The sequence below is a fragment of the Homalodisca vitripennis genome, chromosome 3 (assembly GCF_021130785.1).
Source record: "Homalodisca vitripennis isolate AUS2020 chromosome 3, UT_GWSS_2.1, whole genome shotgun sequence".
Taxonomy (NCBI): domain Eukaryota; kingdom Metazoa; phylum Arthropoda; class Insecta; order Hemiptera; family Cicadellidae; genus Homalodisca; species Homalodisca vitripennis.
Genome location: NC_060209.1, coordinates 87,744,836 through 87,771,466, shown reverse-complemented (window position 1 = coordinate 87,771,466; position 26,631 = coordinate 87,744,836). Strand labels below are relative to the sequence as shown.

Here is a 26,631-nt window from a genome sequence, read left to right as displayed (position 1 = left end):
TACAGTACAGTAATGACCTTTAGTAATGTACTGTAGTACAGTAATGCACAGATTTTACGTTGATCAGAAATGTACCATTTTCTCAAATATTTTAAAAACATTTGAGTAATCGATATTAGCCTCGATCTATGAAGGTTAAAATTTCAATTCATTAGAATTAGGATAGCTTTATTAATCTTACAGTCAGTTGAGAAAACATCCTGAGGATTTTAACAAAGCAGGTACATAGGGAGATTTCCGAAAAAAAAAACATATAGTTTGACTAGTAAGGAAGAAAAAAAATCAGATGTAATACACCTTTAAAGAAAGACGAGTGCACCCAGGGATTCAAATAACTGGATTTTATGGAAGTAAAATTTATAATAATTATATTAATAATGGAAAGTTTAAAGATTTAGATTTAACCGTGGAGACTGACTGACCTTTTTTATTGGAATAAAAGGATTTAGATTTTAATGTGGCAGAGTTTTGGATAACGTTAGTATTTTAAATTATAGTCATTTCTTGGAGATCGTATGTGATAATACCGTTGAGTTTCAATTCACCCATAAATTAGACTATAAATTAGAATTGGTAATAACTTTCCAGGTGCTCTCAGAGGGTTACCACCGGCAACAATCAACACCCTGGCATGGTCGAAATTCACTCTAGCAATAAATTTTATGTTAAGACGTAATTATGGTGGACCATTGATCTGTAAAATATAAGCATATTAAAGTTCTTGTCTGTCAATTTTTTTGATTAAACAACTACGGCTTGTTATAAACCGATATTGTTTAGTGAATTAAAGACTCTAATAGTTTATATAAAAATATTGATTTGTCTTTCAACATCTATTTCATTGAACACTCTACTCAAACTACCATTAAAACTGTAAAGCTGTATACAATTTTGAATTAGTTACTCATTCATGAATTTTCAAGTACAAAATCACAAGCAGGGAGAGACATTACAAAAGTTGAACTCTAAGACGAAAATTAAAAAATAGTCGGTGACAAAGAACGAAGACGCTCAAAACGAACCCCCAGCATCGTTTCGACATCAACCCAGACTACAAAAAGTAGTGCAATCTAGGTGAGGAGAGATATTCTTTTTGTCTCATCAGGTGCACAAATGAGCGCACTACGAAGTTTACTGACACGATCTCAAAGCACAGTGGAGCAACCGAGTCCTCTACACACAAAGCAGCTATGGTAGAAAGGGCTGATTCGATGTGAATGTTGAATTAAGCTCCAGATTTCAGGACTTAAGTTTGCAACAGCATCCGATATCAGATGTTGCACGTAAGAGGAAGCTGAAATGGAACTAAATTCAACATTCACATCGAATCAGCCCTTCCCACCATAGCTGATTTATATGTAGATGAAAATTAAGTTTCACTATTTAAATTACACGAATAATCGGATATTTTCCAGTTCACCTCTTTGTAACACCCTGTACTCTGGACATAATACCAGTGTGGACATAAATAGTGGTTGTGTCTCAGAGACACTCTTTCTGCAAAAAGGACATACATAACACATCCAGTTGTGCTTGCCTAGACAAGCTGGCGCTGGTGAGAAGCGAAGAGAAGACGTTACACTACCCAAAGATGTCAAATGTGTTTGTGTGTAAATGTTGATCTGAGCCAGCTATTAGAGCGAAGTAAACGAAGCGGTGTCGGCTGATCAAACGACCGGTAAACATGGACCTGTATGTATCGACGTGTGAGCCACTAGCAGCTCCTCTGGAACGATTAAACAAGTGGCATAAAACGCAATATACCTCCCCCTGGACGTTGTCTGACAACAGTATAACAATGGCTGCTCATATTCACTCATTCGTGCTTTAGTGAGACCAAAATTCGTGTTCTCTATTTCGACCCTTATGGCACCAAGCACCGTGTACTGTTTCGTTGTTGAACGAGGAAAAGCCAAAACATCGATTCTATGCGGTTTGCAATATTTCGTAAAAAATGTCATAACTAGTTTTATAATCAATACAGAAGGTTAATTTTGTTTTTGTTTTGTTCAACATGAAACTCTTAGTACAGGGACTAGCACTTACCCGCAGCTTTACCTGCAATGCATCTAACATTACATGTATTTGAATAGTTCCGCGATTTCAGTAACAGTATTTAGACCAATGTGAAGAAACCCCAAAGTCGACGATTTTAGCTTTTTAGTGAAATTATATAAGGTCGCATTTATGATATAATACGATGGAGTGAAAATGGACGCAATGACCTTCGACGACTTTATGTCATTCAAAAATTGTATTTAATGAAACTTGCAGTAATCCGCGGCTTCGCTCGCGATTCCGTAAGCTGTTTACTTATATGAGCAGTTCTGGTTTGAGTGAATTATATTTCCGACGGTGATGTTGAGTTACAAAACTTGTCAAACGGTGTATTTTTATGGCCATTGTAACTTACTCTAGTCTTAGTACTTTTTGTTCCATAGTTGATTTTATCTTGCATTTATCATGTTATAGGATATTAGAGGTATAGCGCAATAATTATTGCAAGAAACTATTTTAAACACGTAATAACAAAAGAATGTCCTTTTCCTATTATTTTTAAATGATACCCAGAATTAATCAGAAAATATATTTAGAAAAATAATATGTATGTAACATTTAATTCTGTTTTAAATGACTATTCTTTATGTGTATTTATATTAGTGCAAAGTTTCAAAGGCATGTAATGAAAAACGATACTTTTTATAAAATACTTATTTACGATATTTTTTTAACTGTATAAAGTGTAATATTTATCTTATTAATTTAGCTGATGAAACACGTGCTATTTTCACTAAGTTATATAAACGATTAAACTACTATTAAGTAGTTTATAGTAAATATAAAAGTAACAAATAAAGTACAAAAAATTCTGAATACAAAACACCGATTGCGGATAAAAATTCATTAAAATGGGAAAAACGTATAGCAGTTTTTCAAAACGTCCGTTGGGACATCCATATTTTCGTTAGATACCACATATAACGGACGTTATCACTAAAAGTGTTAATTTTTATAATAACCTAGTTAGTCATTGTTGATTTTCAGTATATAGATAGACATCCCTGTAAGTTAACAATAGCATTATATGGAATGACAGGTGTGACGATGGCCAAATAAGAAATAAAAAATATGATCCTAAAATATCGCTTGGTTTCCAAAATATCGGCACTTTTCACGCTTCAGTATTCACGCGCTACTGCTACTAAACTAGAATTTTTGACCTATTAGCCTATTTTACTTAAATAAATTCAGTTATTATTACATCAGATGCAGTTAAAAATAATCAATCTCCATAACTTTTTTTATTTTAAAATTAAAAATAATTCCAGAACATTTTAAAAGCACAAATGTTGATTGGAGTCTTGATTTTTATAATATTTAGTTTGTAGCCTATTTCATAAATTATACTTTTTCTTGATTATTTTAAAGGTTTCTCTTACTATTCTTGGATAGTAGCATTGCATTATTGCAAATAGCTACGTTTTATAGAATTTTAATGCAGTTTTTTGTATAATTGTTTTTTGCCATAGCCTAGTTGTTACTATTTTAGACTACATGTTAATGGATCTATCGGTTATATTGCTATTGTTTCATCAGGTTATGGATCAGAATTATGCAGTTGTAAAATTAGTCTATTGTTTGATTTTTGTAATGTTTTTCTAACACTCAATACTGTTAAGTGCTAGTTGCTGTACAATCTATTAGTTTGTTTTACTGTTAATACACCATTATGTGCTGTGTCTAATATCGTTTTGTCAACAAAAATGGTGGGCTAATTGTTCTAAAAAATGGTCGATCCGTTGGCATGTTTAATAAATAAATTTATCACTATTTGATTTACCCTATTGCCGACTCTAATATTTTTTATCAAACAAATAGGATAGCATCAAACTATCATAAATCTTGCAGACTTTAATAAAGAAACTATATTGATCACTTATATCTCTTGTCTTATTGATCATGCTTGGTTAAGCTGTAACCAACAACATTAGTTACTCTGTACTATTCTATTTGTATAAATGGTGTGTACCGTTGAAATAAATAAATAAATAAATAATTAGAGATCCGTTCTTTTCAACTCACCTGTGTAAGCAAGCGTGACTGAATGTTGTTTTAAATCACACAAATCCACAACGATGCCTAAGTATTTTAAGAATTTAACTGTTATATTTTGAGAAGAATCACAAATTCAATTTCATAAGGCTGACCTGGAAAAAATGTATAGGCTATCATTGAATTAGGCACTAAGCCGCTATCAAAATTTACTTACTTCTTGAGTAAAATATTATTTTTCACCAATAAAATTTGTGCTTTTCTTTTGACATAAAAATGTGAGCGATCCACCGAACTCCGTTTTAATTGATGTCTTTATAATATAACGAGTGATTTTTTTGTACAGATTGAGTTAGCAACTGGATGGATTCCCCAATATACGAAACATATGGCACGCAAGGAGTGTAAGTGTCGATCAATAACGTGTTCACATTTAGTGACAAATGAATAAATGTCACTAACTCAGAGCAACATACGTTAGTTCACTTACATCTCTGTTTCCCATTGCCATGATAAACCGTTCTGTGATAACTGTTGAAACGTCTATGTTTATTTCATTTTTACAGAGTGTTCATTAAAAAAAATGTCAAACTCGTATTAAAAGACGAATAGCCGAAGTATCCAAATTCTGTAAACGGGAGTGTATATTACTAATTGAGAGGATAACAAAATTATTTTCAATTCGGGGGTGCTCACTCCCATGCCCTCCCCCCCCGTACCCAAAACCAAAACTTTGAAATGGCAACTTTGTGACGCCTCAAATTGAAGCTCATACAATGCTGTATTTTGGTAAAAAAAATTTAATCAGCAATCCGTTTGGTATCAGCAGCCAATAATGTAATTTCTTACATTAGAATTATTAGTCTACAAACTACTGTACTACTGCTAATATCACAACACCATTACTTACTGAACGCAATGATATTACCAAAAAGCAAAAGGTTTTGTATAATATTAACATAATTATTAATTTTGCTCTTAGTATTTGTAAGTAAACAGGACAAGTAAGTTTATTATCATTCTTTTATCTGTCTTATCTACAGTACTGTTGGAGACTGGTCCGGTAAGCGGCTATCTCTGGTCATATTTCAACACACCAAACATTTGGGAATGCAGTTTCATTTGTTTAGTGACAGTGGTGCGTGTTGTACGTCTTACTTCACAAGGAAAATGATTTACAGCCTTCTAGAAAGAGTGGAGATTATTTTTATCTTTGAATCCGAGAATAAGTGTGCGAATAGATGCTAACGCATTCAACACACTACATCCTGAAAGGAATGTGTCATCTAGGTACATCATAGATTCAGTTACAAAATTTACTGAAAATGGTTCAGTTAGTAAGAAGAAAAGGTCTGGTAACAGAGTTGAGGGATTATCTCAAATTGAAGGGATTCATATTATTGTTGAAAACCCTAATACATCCATTCGTAAACTTGCTGTTGAAACTGGATTATCTGTTGGTTCCGTTCATAAAGCGTTGAAAATTAACAAATTTCATCCTTACAAAGTCAAAGTTTGTAATGAACTTAATGAAGATGATTATGATCGTCGGATTGAATTATGTGCAAAAATGAATGCAATCATTATTGGCAAAGAAATGTTTGTGAAAAACATTTACTTTAGTGATTAATGTACATTTTATGATAAAGGTTTTGTTAATAAACACAATTGCCGATTTTGGTCAGACCAAAACCCACATGTATTCGTTGAAGGATCAACCCAATGGCCTGAAAAAATTAATGTTTGCGCAGGAATACTTGACGACATTATTGTTGGACCTGTATTTATTGAAGGAAACTTAAATGGAGAATCGTACTTAGATTTGCTAGAAAACACTATTGACCCTCTTATTGTGGAAACACTTGAAAACCAGGTAAATGAGGTAGGCCAGTTAAATTTAGATGCGGATATGTTTTATTTTCAACAAGATGGAGCTCCTCCTCATTATGCTCTTCCTGTGCGATAATGGCTATATGCACACTACCCGGATCACTGAATCGGTAGAAGAGAATCAATTGAGTGGCCGGCACCCTTAGACTTTTTTGTGGGCTCACTTGAAATCGGTAGGTCTTAAAACATATCCCACTGGTGTCCAAGACTTGAAAAACAGGATCACTGCTGAGTGCAGACGTTTAACCAGACAAACTTTTAGAAAGGTTAGGCAAGCATTTGAAAATAGGTTATTTTTTGCTTGAACAACAATGTCAATGGCTACCAATTTGAACATTTGATTTGAAGTTTAAAAAGGATTTACAACAGTATTTAGTGAGTAATTTTGTTGTTATTGGCAGTAGTACCTGTACAGTAGTTTGTACACTAATAATTTTAATGTAAGAAATTACATTATTGGCTGCTGATGCCAAACGGCTTAGCCGATTTCAATTTTCTTTTACGAAAATACAGCATTTTTATGACCTTCAATTTGAGGTGTCACAAGGTATTAGTTGCCGTTTAAAAATTTTGGCTTTGGGTACGGGGGACATGGGGGTGACCACGCCCATTTTGAAAATATTTTTCCCCCCAATTAGTACTATACACTCCCGTTTACAGAATTTTGATATTTGGGCTATAAGGCTTTTAATACTAGTCTTTTAATACGAGTTTGACGTTTTCAAACGAACACCCTGTATTTACAAAAGTTCTTACTAGTTTTCTAATTTGGCTGTTGTTTAAAAAAAGTTTGTGTACAAATGTACTAACAGGTTTTCTGAATACTTTGTATTAGAGATTTTAAAATTATCAATTTACAAACTCGTGAAAACTGGCTTTCGTCTCACATGTATATTTTGATTTTCCTAGTAATAATGCTATGGATGAAAAATTGTAAATCCATATATGTTCACGGCAATAGTATTGTAGGTCTATTAGTGTATGCCAGACAAGGTGTTGGAAGTATGTTGTAAATCGAATCCAATGTATTTTCTTGATGACTACTCCTTTGCATCGTCTTTATCTTCAGCAAGATTAAAAATCAATCAAATTCAAAAAAGGAAAGATAATCCATTAAAAGTAGTAAGTTAATATATTTTGTGAATGTGCAGTGCAATACTGACTTGGACTAACATTCACATTGAATCAACCCTTCCCAGGCTGTGGGAGGGGACATGTCGGGTGCGGTTATGGACTGAAGCAGCACTCGTGATAATATAGTCACAGCCTACGCTAGTTGTATTACAAGATTGAATTGCAATAAAATCATGCTCCATAATAAATATCGTGTTGTTATAATTTGACCAAATTTAGCAATGATGATGTCATCCTGATATTTACTTCGTGTATTTCCACCCTAGGAAAAGCCCTGTTCTTAAGATGTTTGTATTATAGCCATAAGTTTTATTTAAACATTAAGTAAAACAAGTATCGTGTAGTTTTAAAATAATGGATTTCGTGATTAGGCTAACCATGTACTGTTATTTATAAGAGTACGTTAATATAATACAGCATCACAACAATTAACCTATTTTCCAGAGAAGCTCATAAACGCAATTTTAAAATGACGCTCATGACCATTGAGTTCGAAAGCTGCGGGATCTAAGTATTTCGGCATATAAGAATGTATTACATGGAATTATATATATATATATATATATATATATATATATATATATATATATATATATATATATTATCTTCACTACACAACGCGGTTAACTATGTTTTAACGATTTGCAGAAGAACACAGCACCGCTGTCACCGCCAAGTCGACTCCACCGTGCTCCGAGTGTGTGAGCTCACTGCTGAGGTGCTGCCGCCTGGGAGGGGACTCACCGTCCAACTACATGCGGCCCTTCTACCCCACAGTGCTCCACACCCCCAAGCCCATTAGGCCTTACACTAACTGTGAGTGAGTTGTTTACTGAGTTCACACCACATGCTCTAATATTGACGCCACGGCGCGCCGTTAACCCTCTAACCCTTTAAACTGTTAGTTGGGTGAGATTGACTAATGACAATCATTCCTTCATTATTATTATGTTATTAGAATCTTCATTATTAGAATGTTTTAAGTTTCGAATGTAGCCTTTTTATCATTAAGTAATTAATTACAAAATTAGTAATATATTATTGTCTGCAGTAGCGTAGCCAGAAATTTTTCGTTCGGGGGGGGGTCCGAAACCGGGGGATCCGGGGACGTTTTGTGTGTTATTTTGCCAATGAATTCAACTGGTAAAAGATAAATACCAAAAACATGGAGCTTTAGTAACTACGCCTTATAGAAAGTGGAAATATGTTATAGGCAAATTAAACTCTCACAGCAACTCTAGTACCACATAATTTTCTTGTATAGCTACAGAAACTTGGTAGAAGGCACCAAAGTGATAAGAAAGAAAAGAACACAACAGAGCTTCACTCAAGCGTAATAATTGACTCAACTATATTCTGTGGAGAAAATGAAATACCCCTTCGGGGACATTGGGCCACTGACGGCCGAAAACCCTTTAGAAAAGAAGGGCGATTTTTCGAGCGTTGCTCGGGTTACAGATCAAACTAACGCAACGGTCGGAAAATGCACCGGAAAAACTCTACTGATTAGAAGTTCGGCACTTTGGATGTCACTGATTGGGGTATTTATGAATGAGTTATAATGACGATTTTTTGTATCATTACACTGTAGACGAGAAAATCACTTTCGGTCGGAAAATGAAATACACCTGAAAAAACTCTAATGATTAGAACTTCAACTACTTCGGACTTTCGGTTTATTGAGGTAATACGTGGTATTTTTTTTATTGAGTTAGGAACGACGATTTTTTGTTATCATTAAAACTGTACTCGACTACCTATATAATTATCGAGAAAAAAAACACTTCCGGTCGGTAAATACCGAAGAAAAGCTCTCTACTGATTCGTTTTGACGATTTTGGATTTCAACTGGTTGAAGTGGTTGAGGTAAAAGTAGTACTTATAATTAATTATGTTAGGACATTGAAATTTAGAGATTAATTCAACGCCGACTAATAAATATATAATTATCGAGAAAAAAAACTAAAAATAATCACTTCCGATCGGAATAATTCTAAGGAAAAATAAAAAAAATACCTCAGTCAGTTGAAATCCAAAGTAGTCGGAACTTCTTATCAGTAGAGTTTTTCCGGTGTATTATCTGACCGGAAGCGATTTTTTCAATTTTTCTTTGATAATTATAAAGATATTAGTCGGGCGTTCAATTGATACCTAAAATCAATGTTTCTAACATAATTCTAAGTACCACTTTTTATCTCAACGACTCTCAACCAGTGAAATCCAAATTCGTCAAAATCTGAATCAGTAGAGCTTTTCCTCGGTAATTCCGACCGGAGGTAATAATAATAATACTTTTTATTGTGGTCAACAATAATAAAAATTGCGTACATTCGTCAAATTAAATTATTTAGAAATATGTATATCTATTTTAAATTGCCCCCCATTCATACCCGTTCTCATACACAGTCCACACTCATTCCTAAGACTGATTACATACTTACAGCCATACGTTTTAAAATCTTCTAAATTTTACCACCAGAAAATAGAGGATGACCGAATTACTTTAAATTTCATCCCAGCGGCTCATCATAAACTCTTCCACTGAATAAAAACACCCTCGACGCAAAAAAGTGTCTCAATCGAGCTTTAAATTTGTTGGTTCATTCAAATTTTTGATTTCATCAGGGAGCTTGTTGATCAGCAACCAACCTCGGATGGCAAACGTTTGAATGCGGCTGTTCTGTAGCGGATGTAACCGAAGGTTGTCCCTGCCTCTTGTCCCATATTGATAGACGTCCCTGCCCCGGACGAACTCGCACTTAAATCGGCAATACAGGGCGACATCGAGGATGTAGAGACAGGGCAAAGTTAGAAATCCAAGCTCCCTAAAGGCATCTCTGCATGAATTTCGGGATTTCAATTTTGAAATGATGCGGACAGCTTTCTTTTGACTTCTAAATACTCGCTAAAATTTGTATTTAGAAACAGCTGCCCCATAGCCTCAACTCGTACATTAGATGGGGGTGTACAAGGCCGAAGTAGGCCATTTTTAGTACATCCCGGGAGCAAAAATTTGGAAAGGTTCCGTAGAGCATAAATGCCTGAAGAAACCTTTGAGCAGGTACTTTCAATGTGATTGTCTCAATTCAAACTTCGATTAAGGTACATTCCGAGGAACTTGGTGGAATCAGTTTCCTCTATGAAGACGTCGTCCGCCATCACAGCAGCGCGATCCTCAATCTCTCTTTTCCGCAAACAGAAAATTTAGTGCATTTGATTTGAAGTTGTTGGTCCTCAGATTTAATTTAGAAAAAAAAAACTGAATACATGAATTCAGTTCTAAAAAGGAAATGATTTCTAATTCATGTTTTGTTGGAGCTTTAATGCAGAGCGTTTGTATCGTCAACATACTGGACCATTTTCCCTCTCAGGAGCGATGAGTTCCGCCTGCTGATGTACACAAGGAACAAGACTGGTCCAAGTATAGATCCCTGTGGGACTCCATAGGAAAAAAGTCGCTAATTTAAAGTGATTTATTGTTTTTTTTCTCGATAATTATATATGTATTAGTCGGCGTTTGAATTAATACCTAAAATCACCGTCCTAACATAATCCTAAAGTACCACTTTTACCTCAACCACTCAACCAATGAAATCCAAAAATCGTCAAAACTTGAATCTGTAGAGAGCTTTTCTTCGGTATTTACCGACCGGAAGTGATTTTTTTCTCGATAATTATATAGGTACGGTTTGTACAGTTTAATGATAAAAAAAATCGTCGTCCTAACTCAATCGAAAACCCCACGTTTACCTCAATCATTGAAGTTTCAAATTAGTTAAAGTTCTAATCAGTAGATTTTTCAAGTGTATTTTCCGTCCGAAAGTGATTTTTTTTCAATAATTATATACACGTTTACAGTTTAATGACACCTAAAATAAACGTCGCGTAACTTAATTCTAAGCAGTCACTTTACGTCCCCCCCACGACGATTGGAACGAAGTGGTCGCTAATTTAAACCGTTCGTCGTGTTTACGGTTCAGGTGACTTTGCGACGTCACGTGAACCCGCGCTCTATAGAAATACCGTGATTTACACTACACTATCCGAAAGGCCGAGCCCAAAAGTATCGTTTGATACTTTATGATGAAAGGACAATTATATTTTTAACAACGGTCACTTCAATCAGTGAAATCAATCAATTTAATGTTTGTAGACAAGAGTAATGATAACTGTCCTTCTTTTCTCCTGCTACATGCTTTATTTTTTAATATGTCTTAAAATTTCGGGGGGGGGTTCCGGACCCCCCTGGACCCCCCCCTTCGCTACGCCACTGATTGTGAGGTGAGTAAAGAAACTAATGAGACACACAGATGTATCGGATGTGTATGTACGGCTAAGCATACCACTATCAACTGTTACCCGATTCAGTGATTAGTTAAGTACGAATACAATAACAGTTTTTAAAGTGTTTCTGTATAGTGCGTCAAGCTGTAATACAGTGGTTATTTATAAGAATTCTGAAATATCACAGATGGAATTAACAACAAAATTATCAAATTTGATTCTGAAACACATCACAGAGTTTCTCTTCAACTTCATGTTTAGAAGCCAGTATCTACTCCAAATACCTGGTGCAGACTCATTTTCTTCACTCGCCTCTTCGCCAGTACAGATCAGAAGCTTGTTAAAAAATAAAAACTAAAAGTTTTTTTAACTGCACATAATATATGTTATAAAAAGTAAATAAAACATACAAAAAACAGAATTGATAAATTACATTTTTCATTTCAGCTGATTGCCAATGTCTACTACGTAAAATACTGTTGGAAAAATATTTACCGTTAATGGTTTTAAAAAATTAGTATTTTGACACTGCAATAGATAAGAAGTGGAACATCATAGTTTCTATTAGTTTAGTATACTACATAATATTTCGATGGTGCAGAAAATCAAATTTGTCATTTTTGAGAAAATATTCATTTAGGAATGCTATGGATTCAACTCTGATATACCTGTCTTTATCCGATAGTATGTGATAGTGTTGTATGTATTATCCGAAATTCAGACCCAGTGTTCAATTTTGATACTTGATTGAGCTTTTAGTGTTGGCTGTGATGGTTCTTTAACTGTTGACATCTTTAACTTATACATAAATACATGGATGAAGTAATTATATTGACTTTTTATTTAAAGTTTCAATTTTTTAACTATATAGCGACATCAAAATTATATTGAGTTTCTGTACTTAGTGTCATACAAATCTACTACTATTATTCTACATTTAAGAGCCACCTGTAATGGCACTAATCCTGATTTTTCCACATAGCCTACTTGTAAGAACAACGATTACAAACACGTTTATGCTCTGAATGTTTGTTGTAGAATAATGGGAGATGCCTGATTTAAAAAATTACTGATATGCGTTCAAATGGTATTAAGTTATGTCAATATTTTTATTTAAAAAATATGTATCACACAAATTGTCAAGGAATTGACAAGGAAATTCTCGAATTACTATAAAGATTAATATTCTTAGCTGAATATACAAATGTACATATTTTGGGAGGAACTGTATAATACAACAAATAAAAAAACCAATAACTGTTATTTTGGATTATTGAAAATAGGAAGTGATTATCAAAGTAATAATATTGAAAATTTACTCTTCTAACAATATTCTTTTTGAAGTTTGCTTCTATAGACAAACTTTATTGTATGAAACTAGAGTTTTTATAGTCCGTTTCAAAGATGAGTTAACTTTAGCTGGGTATGATCAGTATAGACCAATTTAAAATATTTTTGTCTGCAAGAATAACATTAGTCTGTGCTTAAGCAATTTTACTCCATCTGTTAGACACACAATATCCCATTCAGCTCCATCTGGAAAATGTTTGATTTCTATGTGGCTGTCATCTTGGAATGTTAAACTGAAAATGCTGATTAGATGATGAATCTCAAGGTTGGCAAGGTAATATTGACCTTTCAAACATCAAACTGTTTGTGGTAAGGTAAAACTTTAGTACATCATCGTGAAACCAACAGACAACCCACTATAAGTATATACATTAGTTTGTAATAACACGGGCTTAATTTAGTTACAATCATTCCAAAATTATGTTTATAAACCTATTCCCTTATAATGGTTCCATTGTACACTCATAAAACTTTAAGCTGAACAGCTGAACATTAAGAGTTATCAGATATTTAGTAAGAATAAATGTAGCTTGAAATTGATTGACAGTTTTATATAAATTGTCAGTTTTGCACAAATCCAAATGCCCACCAATGAAATCTTTTATTCTTTGAGACTAGTCAATGACTTCATTTAAAATACTGTTTTGGTACCAAGAGTAATTTTAATTGGCTAGAATTTACATGAACTACAGAATTCACCATTATTTCCACAATTCTGTTATATAATACTCGAAACATTATTCGCTCAGTATCTGAAATCATACGAGATATCAAAAACACAGAAGAAGATATATTATTGAAAATGACCTGAGGATTCTAAAACATTTATTTAGTTAGCTCTATGATGCATAATAAATTAGATATAATAATTCCTTTTCCAAATTTTCAATGACTGCCATTTTGATATCCTAAAAGATATATAAAAAATTTAAAAAAATTAAAGTTACTTATAATTTCCTAATAAAATTTAGAAAATCTGTAATTTTGGGTCAATATTGGGAAATAGTCAAGTAAAAATTTTTTTGGACATTCAAATGGTTACCACCTTGGAACCTTTTATTTAAGACTGGCTAACGAATTTATCCAATGTATGAACAAGTACTGCCTCTGAACTGTATGGATCTATTAAAAATTATGGTAGTTATCGGTCATGTTATATTGCATAAGCCATATATATATATATATATATATATGTGTGTGTGTGTGTGTGTGTGTGTGTGCGCGTGCGTGCGTGTGTGTGTGTGTGAGAGAGAGAGAGAGAGAGTGTGTGTGTGTGTGTGTGTGTGTGTGTGTGTGTGTGTGTGAGAGAGAGAGAGAGAGTGTGTGTGTGTGTACACTAATTATTACATCTTTAAAAATTGGATCTACCATAACTCCATGGTTAAAGACAAGGTTATCACAATATTTGAGTTTTAAAGTTGTTCTCACTGGGTTGTAAAGGTTGTTTCATTAAGGTCTCTCAATACATGTCCAATCTAATTTGTAATCACCACTTGTTGCATTACATAACGAAGAAGTAAGAATTGTAATAGATTTGTCTGTGCAGTGATACTGGAGAGTGAGGTGGCGGAGAGGAGTCCTCTGGCAGCTAACAACACTGCCAAGAGGAAGCGGTCGTGGTCCCGAGCCGTGTTCTCCAACCTCCAGCGCAAGGGACTGGAGAAACGGTTCCAGATACAGAAGTACATCACCAAGCCAGACAGGCGACAGCTGGCCGCTACCCTTGGGCTCACTGACGCTCAGGTCTGTGTGTGTGTAATTTATTTAAATGTTTATTTGGAGAAAAATATTAAATACATACACATAATGAAATTATGGTGAAAAGAGTTTTTTCATCTCCAATGTTGAGTTTAGCTCCCTTTCACCTTCCGCTTAGTGCAGTGTCTGAGACCTGACACTGTAACAGACTTGACTCCTGGAATCTGGAGTCAGTGTTTGTCTAAAGAGATGAAAAAAAATTCTGTAACGTAAATGTGAAATTTGCATTGTTTTGACATTGGTGACACCCAGACTACAAAGATGTGTGTCTGGTTTACCCATCATCCAACCAGTGTAATCTAGATGATAGATGACAAGGTATTCTCATTGTCTCATCAAGTGCATGCCTATAGTGTCAGATTTCAGAAGCTGCACTAAGTAGAAGGCGAAATCGAGCTAAACTCAACATTCACATTAATTCATAATACAAATCTATTTATCTGATAATGAATAAACTCTAAGTTTTTATACTTTGAATATCAGATATAAATGAAAAGTTGAAACCTAAATTGTATTCAGAAGAACAAAAGCTACATTTCATGTGAACAGAAAACTTATTAATCTAAATTTATGAATCACTTCCACCTTCTCCAATGTATGCCAGTTGCAAAGATCCGTGGCAGTCCACAACTGGTTTCGTCTTTGCTGTGTTTATTATAACGAAGTATATTGAGACAACAAAAAACATGAATACTAATCGGTTGAATGAACATGAATATTGATCATGACTGTATCAGAGTGACACAATTTTGTGCTGGTATAAGTGTAAGACCTTGAAGTAGCAACAAACAATTCAGTACCAGTGGTATATAAGCGTAAAGTGATGTAATAGCTGTTTCTACTGTCTTTACCTGAAGAGACAAAAAATGATCGAAACTGGTTATGGCTTGGCACGGATTATTGTGTATGATGCAAGTGAGCTTATGTTCCAATAGTTGTAATGAAGTTGCCATCATTCATTTATTTAGTCCAGGAGATGAGAGTTTATTTGGATTATATAAGGAAGTACATAATCTACTGTGGAGGAAGTAAAACTGATTGAGAAATTTGCCCTGAACATGTAATCAATAGTCATCCACGCTAGTTTTGGTAGGAGTCAAAATAAGAGTGTATAAAGCGGGTCAAAAGTAATAAATGATAAATTTTATTTTAACAGAAATAACAACCATCAAATTTGAAATAATAGTTAAATCAGCATAATACCAAAAAGATAAAGATTTTTACACATTAATTATAATATAATTAATGTGTAAAATTAAAATATATGAACTGAGAGAATAATATATCAGATAATTTAACTCTTTCAACGATGTCCCACTTCACACACCATCCAACTACCACGGTTGACAATTGATTTCTTTCTTAGATGAAATTTCTCTATCAATTTCATGAGAAAAAACTAAATCAAGTGTTTATGCAAAATTAATTGGCTCTTAGCTTCTGCATTACTTGGAGGAATTAGAAAATTAAATAAATTTCTTGATCTATCAAACGAAATATGTGACAGCATCAGTACATATAATTGAATACTATTCAAAAAATCAGCTTTCAAAATAATTGTGTGGAAATTATTTGACTGCAAGATTATATTATGGCCTTTTCATGAATGCAAAAACTGTGCTTTGAGGCTTGTCTTTTAGTAAAAAGGCTAAGTTGTTCTCAATGAAAAATTCTTAACTCAGACAGTAATGTTGAACAAGATTTCGGAAACTGATAAATTTCTAACTGAAAAGTAAGGAGATAACCCATAACTTTTCATTGTTTTTGAGGCATCTTAAAATCCACCTAGTATAACTTTTCTGGAATGTTAGTAAATATGTTTGTGCCATTTTAAGAGGAAATGTTCATCCAGCAATGTAGCACCCTCTGATTTAAAAGTATAAAATGCTCTCCTGGAGAGTGACATCTATATGAACTTGTTTAAAGAGTCATTTTAGATTAATCATTTTAATTTTTGTAATGAAAAAAGGCAATAGAAAGAGCCTAAGGCAATTGCAACAACCTTCCAAAATCAGGGAATATCACACAATCTGAACAACCTTCCCACTTGATGACACCAATATTACCGTCAAAATATATTACAGAATACTTTACTCAGTGATGGCAATAATTTAATCTATTCTTTTCTGACATGTTTTTAAAAGTTTTCAATTATATTTTAAGAAATGTAGAATATTATTTTAATTTTTCAGGTGAAAGTCTGGTTCCAAAATAGAAGAATGAAGTGGAGGCATAGCAAAGAATTGAAGTTTCATTCTGGCAGTTTCTCAACTTCAGAATCTCAAGTCGAATCATTTCCCTCCAATTCTTCATCATTTTCTACAAGTGTACATGAACGGAGTAATTAAATTAGGTTTTTGTGATTTACTTATGACTTATTTTCCACCTATACTTCTACTATGTATAAATTTGTACATTTCTAAGTTAAGTTTTGATTTAGAGTTTTCAAAAATCAAACATTTTAAATGAATTAAATAAATGTCACTTATACTATACTATACTTTTAAAAGTATTTAATATCATTAACTTTAGGAGAAAAGAGTACCAATAATTGTGACCAATGGTCAAATTACTTCAAAAATAATGACTGTTTCAAAATGTGTTTTTCAACGCCATGGGCAAGCTGCAATATTCGTATACACCATTATGTTGACATGATGGCTAAAATAGAGTTACTTGCAATGAAATAATGAATAAATAAATAGTTATTAATAAATAAAGAAAATTTTTATGTCACTAAGGGTAGTTAGAACCTCTCATACCTTATCACACTAGTCTGGTCATTGTACTAAAAAATGTGTATGGTATCTTATTATATATAATCAAGTGTTTTATAATACATTACAAGAGGTTTAAACAAAATTGAGAACTAGAGTCCTGTCAGTCAAAGTGAATACAATTCATTATAAAATCAGCTTATGTTAATGATCTAAATAAAATATAATAGCACTAGAAATCTTTTTAGAACAAGCTACGAGGGTGGTTTGATAAGTCTGATAAAAATATAATAGAATATTGTTTTTAAAGCCAGAAACCCACTTTATTTCTCGACAGTCTCCTTGCAAGACTATACATTTGGTCCAGAGAGTTTCCAATTTTTTAACCCATCGGTAAAGTAGGCTTTGTCAAACTCTGCAAAATAGTCTGTCACAGCGGTGGACACCTCCTCATTCGATGAAAATTTCTTTCCACCAAGCAAAATTTTTTAGTTTGGGAATAAGAAGAAATAACACGGAGCTAAGTCTGGTGAATAGGGTGGGTGAGGAACAAATTCGAATCCCAAGTCAAGCACTTTTGCGATATAAATCAGCGATAGCTGCCGTGTGGGCTGGAGCATTGTCCTGGTGAAACAGTACCTTCTTCCTTGCCAATCTTGGACGTTTTTCAATACGTTCCTGTATCAAACGATCCAGCAGAACAGTATAGTAGGGCTCAGTTATGGATCTGCCTTTTTCCAAATAATTTATCAGTATTATACCCTGGGGCTCCCAAAAGACAGTGGCCATCACCTTTCCAGTTGACAAAACAGTCTTCTTTTTTGCACTGTCCCCACTTTTTGTCCATTGTTTGGACTGTTGCTTGGTGTCCGGAGTGTGATGGTGGATCCATTCATCCACAGTTATGAATATGCGCAAAAAGTCCTGTGAATTGCACCTGAAAAGTGTGAGATTCTGAGTAGAAATTTTTTTCGATTCCGTTATTAGTCTAAAGTGAGTAGGCGCAGCACCCATCGCATACAGAGTTAAATCATGGCCAGTTTTAAATGCAGGATGCAATGCACTTATTCAGTTGAGATGCCTACAATATTAGCTATGTTGTGAACTTTTAAGCTTCCATTACCATATTATGCAGCTTATCGTTGATTTCCTGTGTGGTGACTTTAACGGGCCAACCGGAGCATGCTTCTCCAACCACGTTTAAACTCATTGATCCAAAAGTAAATGGTCTTCAATGTTGGTGCAGAACCCAATGGACTCCATCCAACTTGGATTTGATCTGTGTAGCTGTTCAACCCTTCATATGAAAATGTTTCATGAAAGCGCGAAATTAGTTGTTCTCCATCCTATGGAACTAAATACGCAGTTACCACTTCAGCTGGCTGCCAACGATCAACTATTAACAGCTGCCATTCGAAACTTGCTGTAATATCCATGGGAATATCAGGCTTATCAACAACAGTGCATTTGCTAAAAATTTTCATCTCTTTCATACAAATTTACTAGACTTATCAAACCACCCTCGTAAATTTGTAACAGGCATAATGATCATCAAATGTTAGTTGTAATGGGCATAGAATTGATTTTATTCGTGATTTCATGTGATCAATGAAAGGTGTTTGAAGAACATTGTAATTCAATGCACTTACATTGGTTCTTTCTGTTGTCTTCAGCTCTTTGACTAATTCAAATTGAAATTAAAATTGTCAGGTTTGAGCCCAAAATTGGTTGCCTCTAATGCTTTGTCAGTGGTAGCCTGAATGCCTTCTGACTTCTGTCCAGGGGCGGATTTAGCATATAGTTTGAGAGAAGGTCATTTCCGGGGGATCTGAGGGTATGAAAAACCCCATGGATAGAGTGGATGAAAGGGCCCCCCCAGAGAAATATAATACACATCTTAAAACACATGTCTTAGCGGTTTGGAATTTTCAACTTACTTTATTACAAAACAAAAACTAAAAAAAGATATATTCGGAAATTATTCAAAAAGGTGAAAATTTCACACTTTGTTTAAAGTTTGTTTTTGACCATGGAAGGACTGTGAAGGAAACAAGATTTTTTCAACATTTACCATTGTTTGGTGATTCATAAAATCAGTAACTCCCCGTTTCACGATCTACAATCTGATTTCTTCTTTAAGTGAATAACTATAACAACACAACTACAAACTAGCTTAAAATAAACCAATCATACCACTACATAGTGACACATATAAGTCAGAAATCATAACACACATTGTTGTGTCAACTCCATGCACACTATCTCTAAAACATTCCCTTGATAAAAACTAAATACTGATTATAAAAACTTAACTGAAGAACACAGGTCATAATATGTCTGCACTGAACGACACCAAATTAGGTGTTCCCCTCCTTCTTCACATACAAAAGAAATACATGAATATAAATACACAAATAAATAGAATATTTCTAGGGTTTACACTTTCTTTAAAACTATAATAAAATTCAACTTTTTTGTTTCTACAACTTGTTATCACTAGACACTTCCAATTTAATCTACCTGTGGCTGAGGCAGTACCAAGTGGCAAAAAAATTTCCCATTTACTTGTGTGCTTATTATAATGTCTAAATGTGAAGAGAAAATGAACCCTCTAATATGGTAAAGAAAAGGCAAATTTGCCCTTCTTAGTCAATCAAAATTCGTATTAAAAGAAACGAATAGACAATTTATGTGATTTTATCTGAAGATGCAATCTTTTATAAATACATTTGCTGAGCTTTATCAAAGCCTATCACTCAAGGGGATGGAAAAATTTCATTTATATCTGCCTGTCTATCTATTTGTCTGTCTGTTGTGTACATTCAATATCTCGAAAATGAACTGACCTATAGATTTGAAATTGTACATCTTAATTTCTATAACACTGAGTTAGATGATGGTGCATGTCACTTCGTGAGATTTCGCTGAGCGTTAGTGAATATTTTTGCATTGCTCTTATGGGCAACCATGACAGCAAAGAAAAAATAACAGAATAAAGAAGTTTGTAAGAGAACTGAATACAAGCATATGAGATTTGCACATTTTGTCTAACTTCTTCAACACATACAACATCATTTTTTGCTGGCTTTTTGTGACACACAGAACAAAAAAATACGGATTTAAAATATTATTATTTGAACACTGCTATGAAACCTTGTTTAACGAACAAAATTCTGAATGTATCATTTGGCAAGATATCTCGAGAAATATTTCATGTGTAGATATTAAATTTGCATGAAACTTTATTTCTATATAGTATAGATAAGAATGGATTTCATGCCAGTGCATGTCCAACCATTGAATTTGCCAGAAAGTCATTGAAACCTATCACTCAGTAGGTTAACACAATTTCCTTTTGCCCCACGGGGGTAAACAATTTTTTCTGTATAATTGCCTGCCTGACTATCTGTCCGTAGGACATTTCGAGAATGAAATGACTTATAAACTTGAAATTTTGCATGCAACCTCAGCAATGCCTGTTACGCGACATGTATTATGGCATACTCCCAGAGCCACACCTAGAGGAGGTCAGGGGAGGTAGTTTGCCCCAGGCGACAAAAATATAACTGATTACACTTAGTTTAGTAGTCACCACGCGAATCGCTTTACCCGAGGATCAAAAAGTTTAGATACCAGAGATTAAACGTTAACTCCAGACTAAATAGCAGAGCTTCAATAAAGAGTACAAGAGTACTCTTTTTGAGTATGTAATTTTAGAAGTATTGTATACAAAACAAGTGTTTAATAAATAACCATCTTAACTTTTATTATTGACTGAGCGCCATTAATAATGTTAAATGCAGTTCTTAAACTCTTTATCTTAGGTGTGTATTTTTAACACAAATGTACTTGAACAATATTTTGTTAACATACCGAGGCCTTTGTCTGCTTGTTTAAATGCTCAAACCACTAGACTACTAGGTGAACACCTCCCTGGGCATTAAAAATAAGGAAACAAAAATATGTCAAGATAACACGAGTTTCAAATGTTATACAATAATAAAATATTTTCAATTGGACAAAATTAACATGTTTTTTTGTTTGTTTTTGTTCTCTTTGGACAAGAAGTTGAGAAACCTCTCATTGTACAGTACAAGAAGGGCCTTTGCAATTGCTTCAAGATATTCAGGATGGGTAACGTTGGGGATAGAGTTGTCTCTTGTCCAGAACCGTAAGGAGAGATAGCGGGCACTATATTTAAGTCATGTCACCTTGAAATAAGGGAAAGCCAGCTCTTCACCAGCCTCTCCAGTCAAAGCGGGCAGAGATAGGAAATCCTCATGATCAATCTAGGCTACTTTTACAACATTTTTCTGAATATCTAATTGTCGAGACCACGTGAGCCCCTGTCTCATGACGACGTGAGCCACTTGAACCTGTGCCAGATGCATAACTCAAATTGTATTTCTCACGGCAACCATCAGAAGCAAAAGGTCTGCCCATGTGCATACAACGTCAAAGCAGTAGCGTAGCCAGAAATTTCGTTCGGGGGGGGTCCGAAACTGGAAGATCCGAGGGACGTTTTGTGTGTTATTTGCCAATGAGTTCACTGGTAAAAGGTAAATACCAAAAATATGGAGCTTTAGTAACTACGCCTTATAGAAAGTGGAAAGATGTATAGGCAAATTCAACTCTCACATCAACTCTAGTACCACCAATTTTCTTGTATAGCTACAAAAACTTTACGAAGTTCGATTCTGGTCGAGTATAAGGCTCCAAAGTGACGTTGGATTCACTGGATAAGAAAGAAAAAGAACAAAACAGAGCTTCACTCAAGCATATAATTGACACAACTATATTCTGTGGAAAAAATGAAATACCCCTTCGGGGACATTGGGCCACTGACGGCCGAACCCCCTTTAGAAAAGGAGGGCAATTTTCGAGCGTTGCTCCGGTACAGATCAAACTAAACGGTCGGAAAATGTACCGGAAAAACTCTACTGATTAGAAGTTCGGCTACTTTGGATTTCACTGATTGAGGTATTTATGAATGAGTTATAATGACGATTTTTTGTATCATTACACTGTAGACGAGTATATAATTATCGGAAAAAAAATCCAAAAAATCACTTTTGGTCCGGAAATAAAATACACTTGAAAAACTCTAATGATTATAACTTCAACTACTTCGGACTTCGGTTTATAGAGGTAAACGTGGTTTTTTGATTGAGTTAGGACGAACGATTTTGTTATCATTAAACTGTACTCGACTACCTATATAATTATCGACAAAAAATCACTTCCGGTCGGTAAATACCGAAGAAAAGCTCTCTACAGATTCAAGTTTTGACGATTTTTGGATTTCACTGGTTCAGTGGTTGAGGTAAAAGTGGTATTTATAATTTTGTTAGGACATTGATTTTAGGTATTAATTCAACGCCGACGAATAAATATATAATTATCGAGAAAACAAAACAAAAAATAATCACTTCCGATCGGAATATACTAAGGAAAATGTAGGCAAAGACAAATAACCTCAGTCAGTGAAATCCAAAGTAGTCGGAACTTCTTATCAGTAGAGCTTTTAAAGTGTATTTTCCGACCGAAAGTGATCTTTTATATTTTTTTTTTTATAATTATATACACGTCTACAGTTTAAATGACACTAAAATAAACGTCGTGACTTAATTCTAAGCAGCAGCCATTTTACGTCCCCAAGACGAATTTGAACGAAGTGGTCGCTAATTTAAACTGTCCAAGTCGCTAGGATGGCCTCTGGGCGCTCCTCCTGGTCTGTGGGCAGTATCTGAGCAGTTGAGCTCAATGACTTGCCTGTCAACTGTACAATTTGCTCCTGCAGCAGTCTATCAGTTTGGTCGTGTGCCACTGAGGGCCACAGCTTCATTGAAGAGCCGGGTGAGGGGGCGGTCAGCTGCGCAGCTATTTCAAGACGGCTTGTAGGCTGCGCTGGGCGGGGGCGGCTGGTTCTGATGCTGCATCAGCTGCTGGCGCCTCCGTTTGTTGCAGCAGAGTGGCTGGTGTATGTGGCCACTCTAGTTTCTGCCTGGGAGTCGCCCTGGGCCTCTGTGTGACCGGGAAGGTCAGCCACAGATGCCGGCGGGCGAGGAAAGTCGGTTGGCTGGGTTCTAGGGTTTTCCTCCGGCGCTTCTTCTTCTGCGGCATGTCGTCCTCAGCTTCATTCTCCGATACGGAGTCCGCTGGTGACTCATCTTGCGCTGGTCCGCTTGGGCGCTGGGCCGTTGATCGCCTCGCCGCTGGTTTGGTAGGCCGGGACTTGCGGCCTAATTGGACAGCTGCCGCTCTGGCCTCCTTGTAGGCTGGACACCCACGATAGTTGGCGTTGTGATCGCCGCCAACAGTTGCAGCAGTGACCCTTCTCCGTCGAAGGTCCAACTAATCATCTTCAGATGATTTCCCTCCCAGCGGACACATTTTCACACATTTTCTCGGCCTCCCGCAGTTGCCGGAGCCGTGGCCAAAACCTTGGCACCGGTAGCACTGCGGCGGGCCGACCGGCTTCTTGTAGACAGTGACTGAGACCCTGACATGGAGCAGGCTTGTCACGTTGTAAATTTGGCAAGCCCGCTTAGTGTCAGGATTCTCTCGCTCACTGTCCCTGGTCAGCGTGATCAGCTCCTGGTAGGTCCCCTGGCTGTCCGAAGTCGTGCAACCTCGTCGACGGCGAAGCCCTCGTCAGTTAAGACATCGAAGAGCTCCACATAATCGGTGTCGGGCAGTCCGCTGATCACAACCTTAAGCGATCTTTCACGCCCAAGGTTTTGAGTGTAGAAGGGCAGCTTCTTGGAACATAGGTACCGCTGAACTGCCCTGAAGTCCTCCACGGTGGGTCACTTTCAAGCGATAGTGAGCACCGTGGAATGTTGTCGTCAGGCCGTCCCGCGCCAACTCCTCCAACTTCTTGGCGTGGTTAGGCCAGTCCGGAACACTGTCCAGGAACAGCAAGGGTATCCTGGGCGTAGAAACCGAAGCCGTAGGTTGGTCATATGTCACAGTAGAAAGTGGTGACGTTGTGGCCTTTAAAAAGGCCCTTTGCTGGAGCAGCGACCTTCTTAGGCGCCGAGCTGGCAGGTGGAGAGCTAGGCCTCTTAGCTGGCTTCCAAGCGCTTCCAAAGGCACGCTGTGCCATCTTCTTGAAGATATCACTCATGTTGTTCCAGTAGTTGTTTACACAACGAGCGCTGGAGGTCGAATGTTCGCCGTGTTACAATTTAGGTTGCTTTGTGACGTCCACGTGACCGCGCTCTATAGCAATACCGTGATTACACTACACTATCCGAAAGGCCGAGCCCAAAAGTATCGTTTGATACTTTATGATTTAACGAAAGGACAATTATATTTTTAACAACGGTCACTTTAATCAACTAAATCAATCAATTTAATGTTTGTAGACAAGAGTAAATGATAACTCTCCTTTTTTCTCCTGCTCCATGCTTTATTTTTTTTAATACGTCTTAAAATTTCGGGGGGGGTCCGGACCCCCTGGACCCCCCCCTTCGCTACGCCACTGCGTCAAAGAAACCCAACCTTCCTTTAGTTGCGTTCATCACATGTTCGTTTGTGTTGTTTCAAGTCCCTTTCAAAATTTCAGAATTTATTACGAATTGGTATATGTAGACAAACGTTTAGTAATGGTTTGGTTTTTTCTATATGGTATCATTAGAAAAACTCATCACAACTAGGGTGAAACATATCCAACATTTGGACTCACTGTCGTAAGCACTCTGCAACATTAAATTCTTTTTGTTCATTTATACTGAAGGTTTAACAGTCACTAGTAATGTTTTGACCTCTCGATTCAAAATGTATCTCTATCACAAGCTATCACACACGGAGTAGCAAACTGTCAAAATGCTTTTGAAAAAATGACTTGTGATACTTGTGATTTACTCCTCTAGTGTGCGTCCAACCTAAGGGAGCTCCATCCATCCTTTTTCTGTCTGTGACCATGCCCTGCTCGGCATTGTTTGGCTACACCACTGCTCTTAAATAAAATCTGATCAAAGACATTGGCTGACAGCTATCTACAAGATTTAAACAAAGAGAAACTGGTCAAAGAAATAGAAGTTTTTAAATTACATGGTCTTAAAATGGGTAAGAATTTAAAATGTTACACCACAATCGAATTTTAAAAATGATTAATTATGAGCAATACATAGACGATTACCCCAACATCACAGCGTAACTCCAAATATTCATTATTCTTCCAGTATTTGTCATTTTGGTGGAGAGCAAGCTGACATTAATTACAGAGTAAAAATTTTAAGTTCCTTATAAATTGAGCACAAACCTTTAATTGAAAACTCAAAATCTTAAAAACGTAATAGGTTTAAATATATATTAATGACATAGTATATAATTATGGTAACATTAACATTTTGTAATTATTACAATGCAGGTAAATATAAAACGTTTCATGTATAAAATTATTTGGTTTGTCCTCATCTTTCAAATTAAAAAATTAAAAACTTCAGTTTTATCATAGGTACAACATTCCACGAATATAATAATAATTATTAATTACTTACAGGATATTTACAAGCTGATTTAGAAGCAGCATAAAAGTGAGTTATACATTGACAGAATTGATTGGTGGGAAAGGGCGGCAATTTTAGGACTTGCTCCACCCCCTTCAAAAATGTAGCAGCGGCTCTGCATACTCCTACCTTGTAAATATAAAGGAAGTCCATATTTTAAATGCTCATTATAAGACATGCTTCTGAGAGACTGCACAGCTTAAAATTAGCCCCCAAAACCCTTGAGATAGGTACATTAGATGAATACCAGTTCTAGAAGCTAGGATCAATGCATACTCACACATGTACCTGGGATTGGATGACTAAGTCACAGTTTACACAACGTTTCTTCAGAAGAATGCAAATTCCAGCAGGCAAAATCAGAGGAAATGCCTTACCAGAATAGTTATAGCTAAACCAAGGATTTTGATCTTTTCATTGGTTCTTCTGGTGTCAGTCTTGGATTTTAAATATAAAATTTGTAAACATTTGTTATTTGATACAATTGCCCTAAAGTCTGATATTGCATAAATGTAAGTGAACACAGGAAATTCAACAGTTCAAAAGATTCCAAGATTATAACAGGCATGAATTGACTGATATAACCTGTGAGCAAGTGTGCTATTTTTGAACACCCAAATGAACCTCTTAATTGCAAATAGACTTCCGGGAATTTAATGGAAATCCAATTCTTGGTTACATGTCATCCAAACTTACTTCAATATGATATTGATATTCTCTATGATGGCAAAATGAGATCTACAATTTTATTCATAGCAATTGCGGAAAAGTGTGCTATTGATGTAATATTAGGTAACGTTCCTCTTTTATTCTATTGTCTGCCATAATATTGCACAAGAAGCGTTTGCACCTCAGTGATTTAGCTCACTTTATATTTGCACAGCTACTGCTTCTTGTTGTAGCATGTCACTCCTCCTGGAGTACTTTAT

General features: G+C 35.5%; 1 protein-coding gene across 1 annotated transcript in view; it reads left to right on the top strand.

The window, feature by feature from the left end:
• LOC124358679 (H2.0-like homeobox protein) overlaps nt 1-16,832 on the top strand; it is a 42,517-nt gene extending 25,685 nt beyond the window's left edge. Inside the window, exons 2-4 of the mRNA XM_046810982.1 lie at nt 7,726-7,893; nt 14,258-14,454; nt 16,662-16,832. Coding sequence (XP_046666938.1) covers nt 7,726-7,893; nt 14,258-14,454; nt 16,662-16,817 — 521 coding nt within the window. The 3' untranslated portion in view covers nt 16,818-16,832. The remainder of the gene's footprint in view (nt 1-7,725; nt 7,894-14,257; nt 14,455-16,661) is intronic.
• The last annotated feature ends 9,799 nt before the right edge of the window (nt 16,833-26,631 follow it).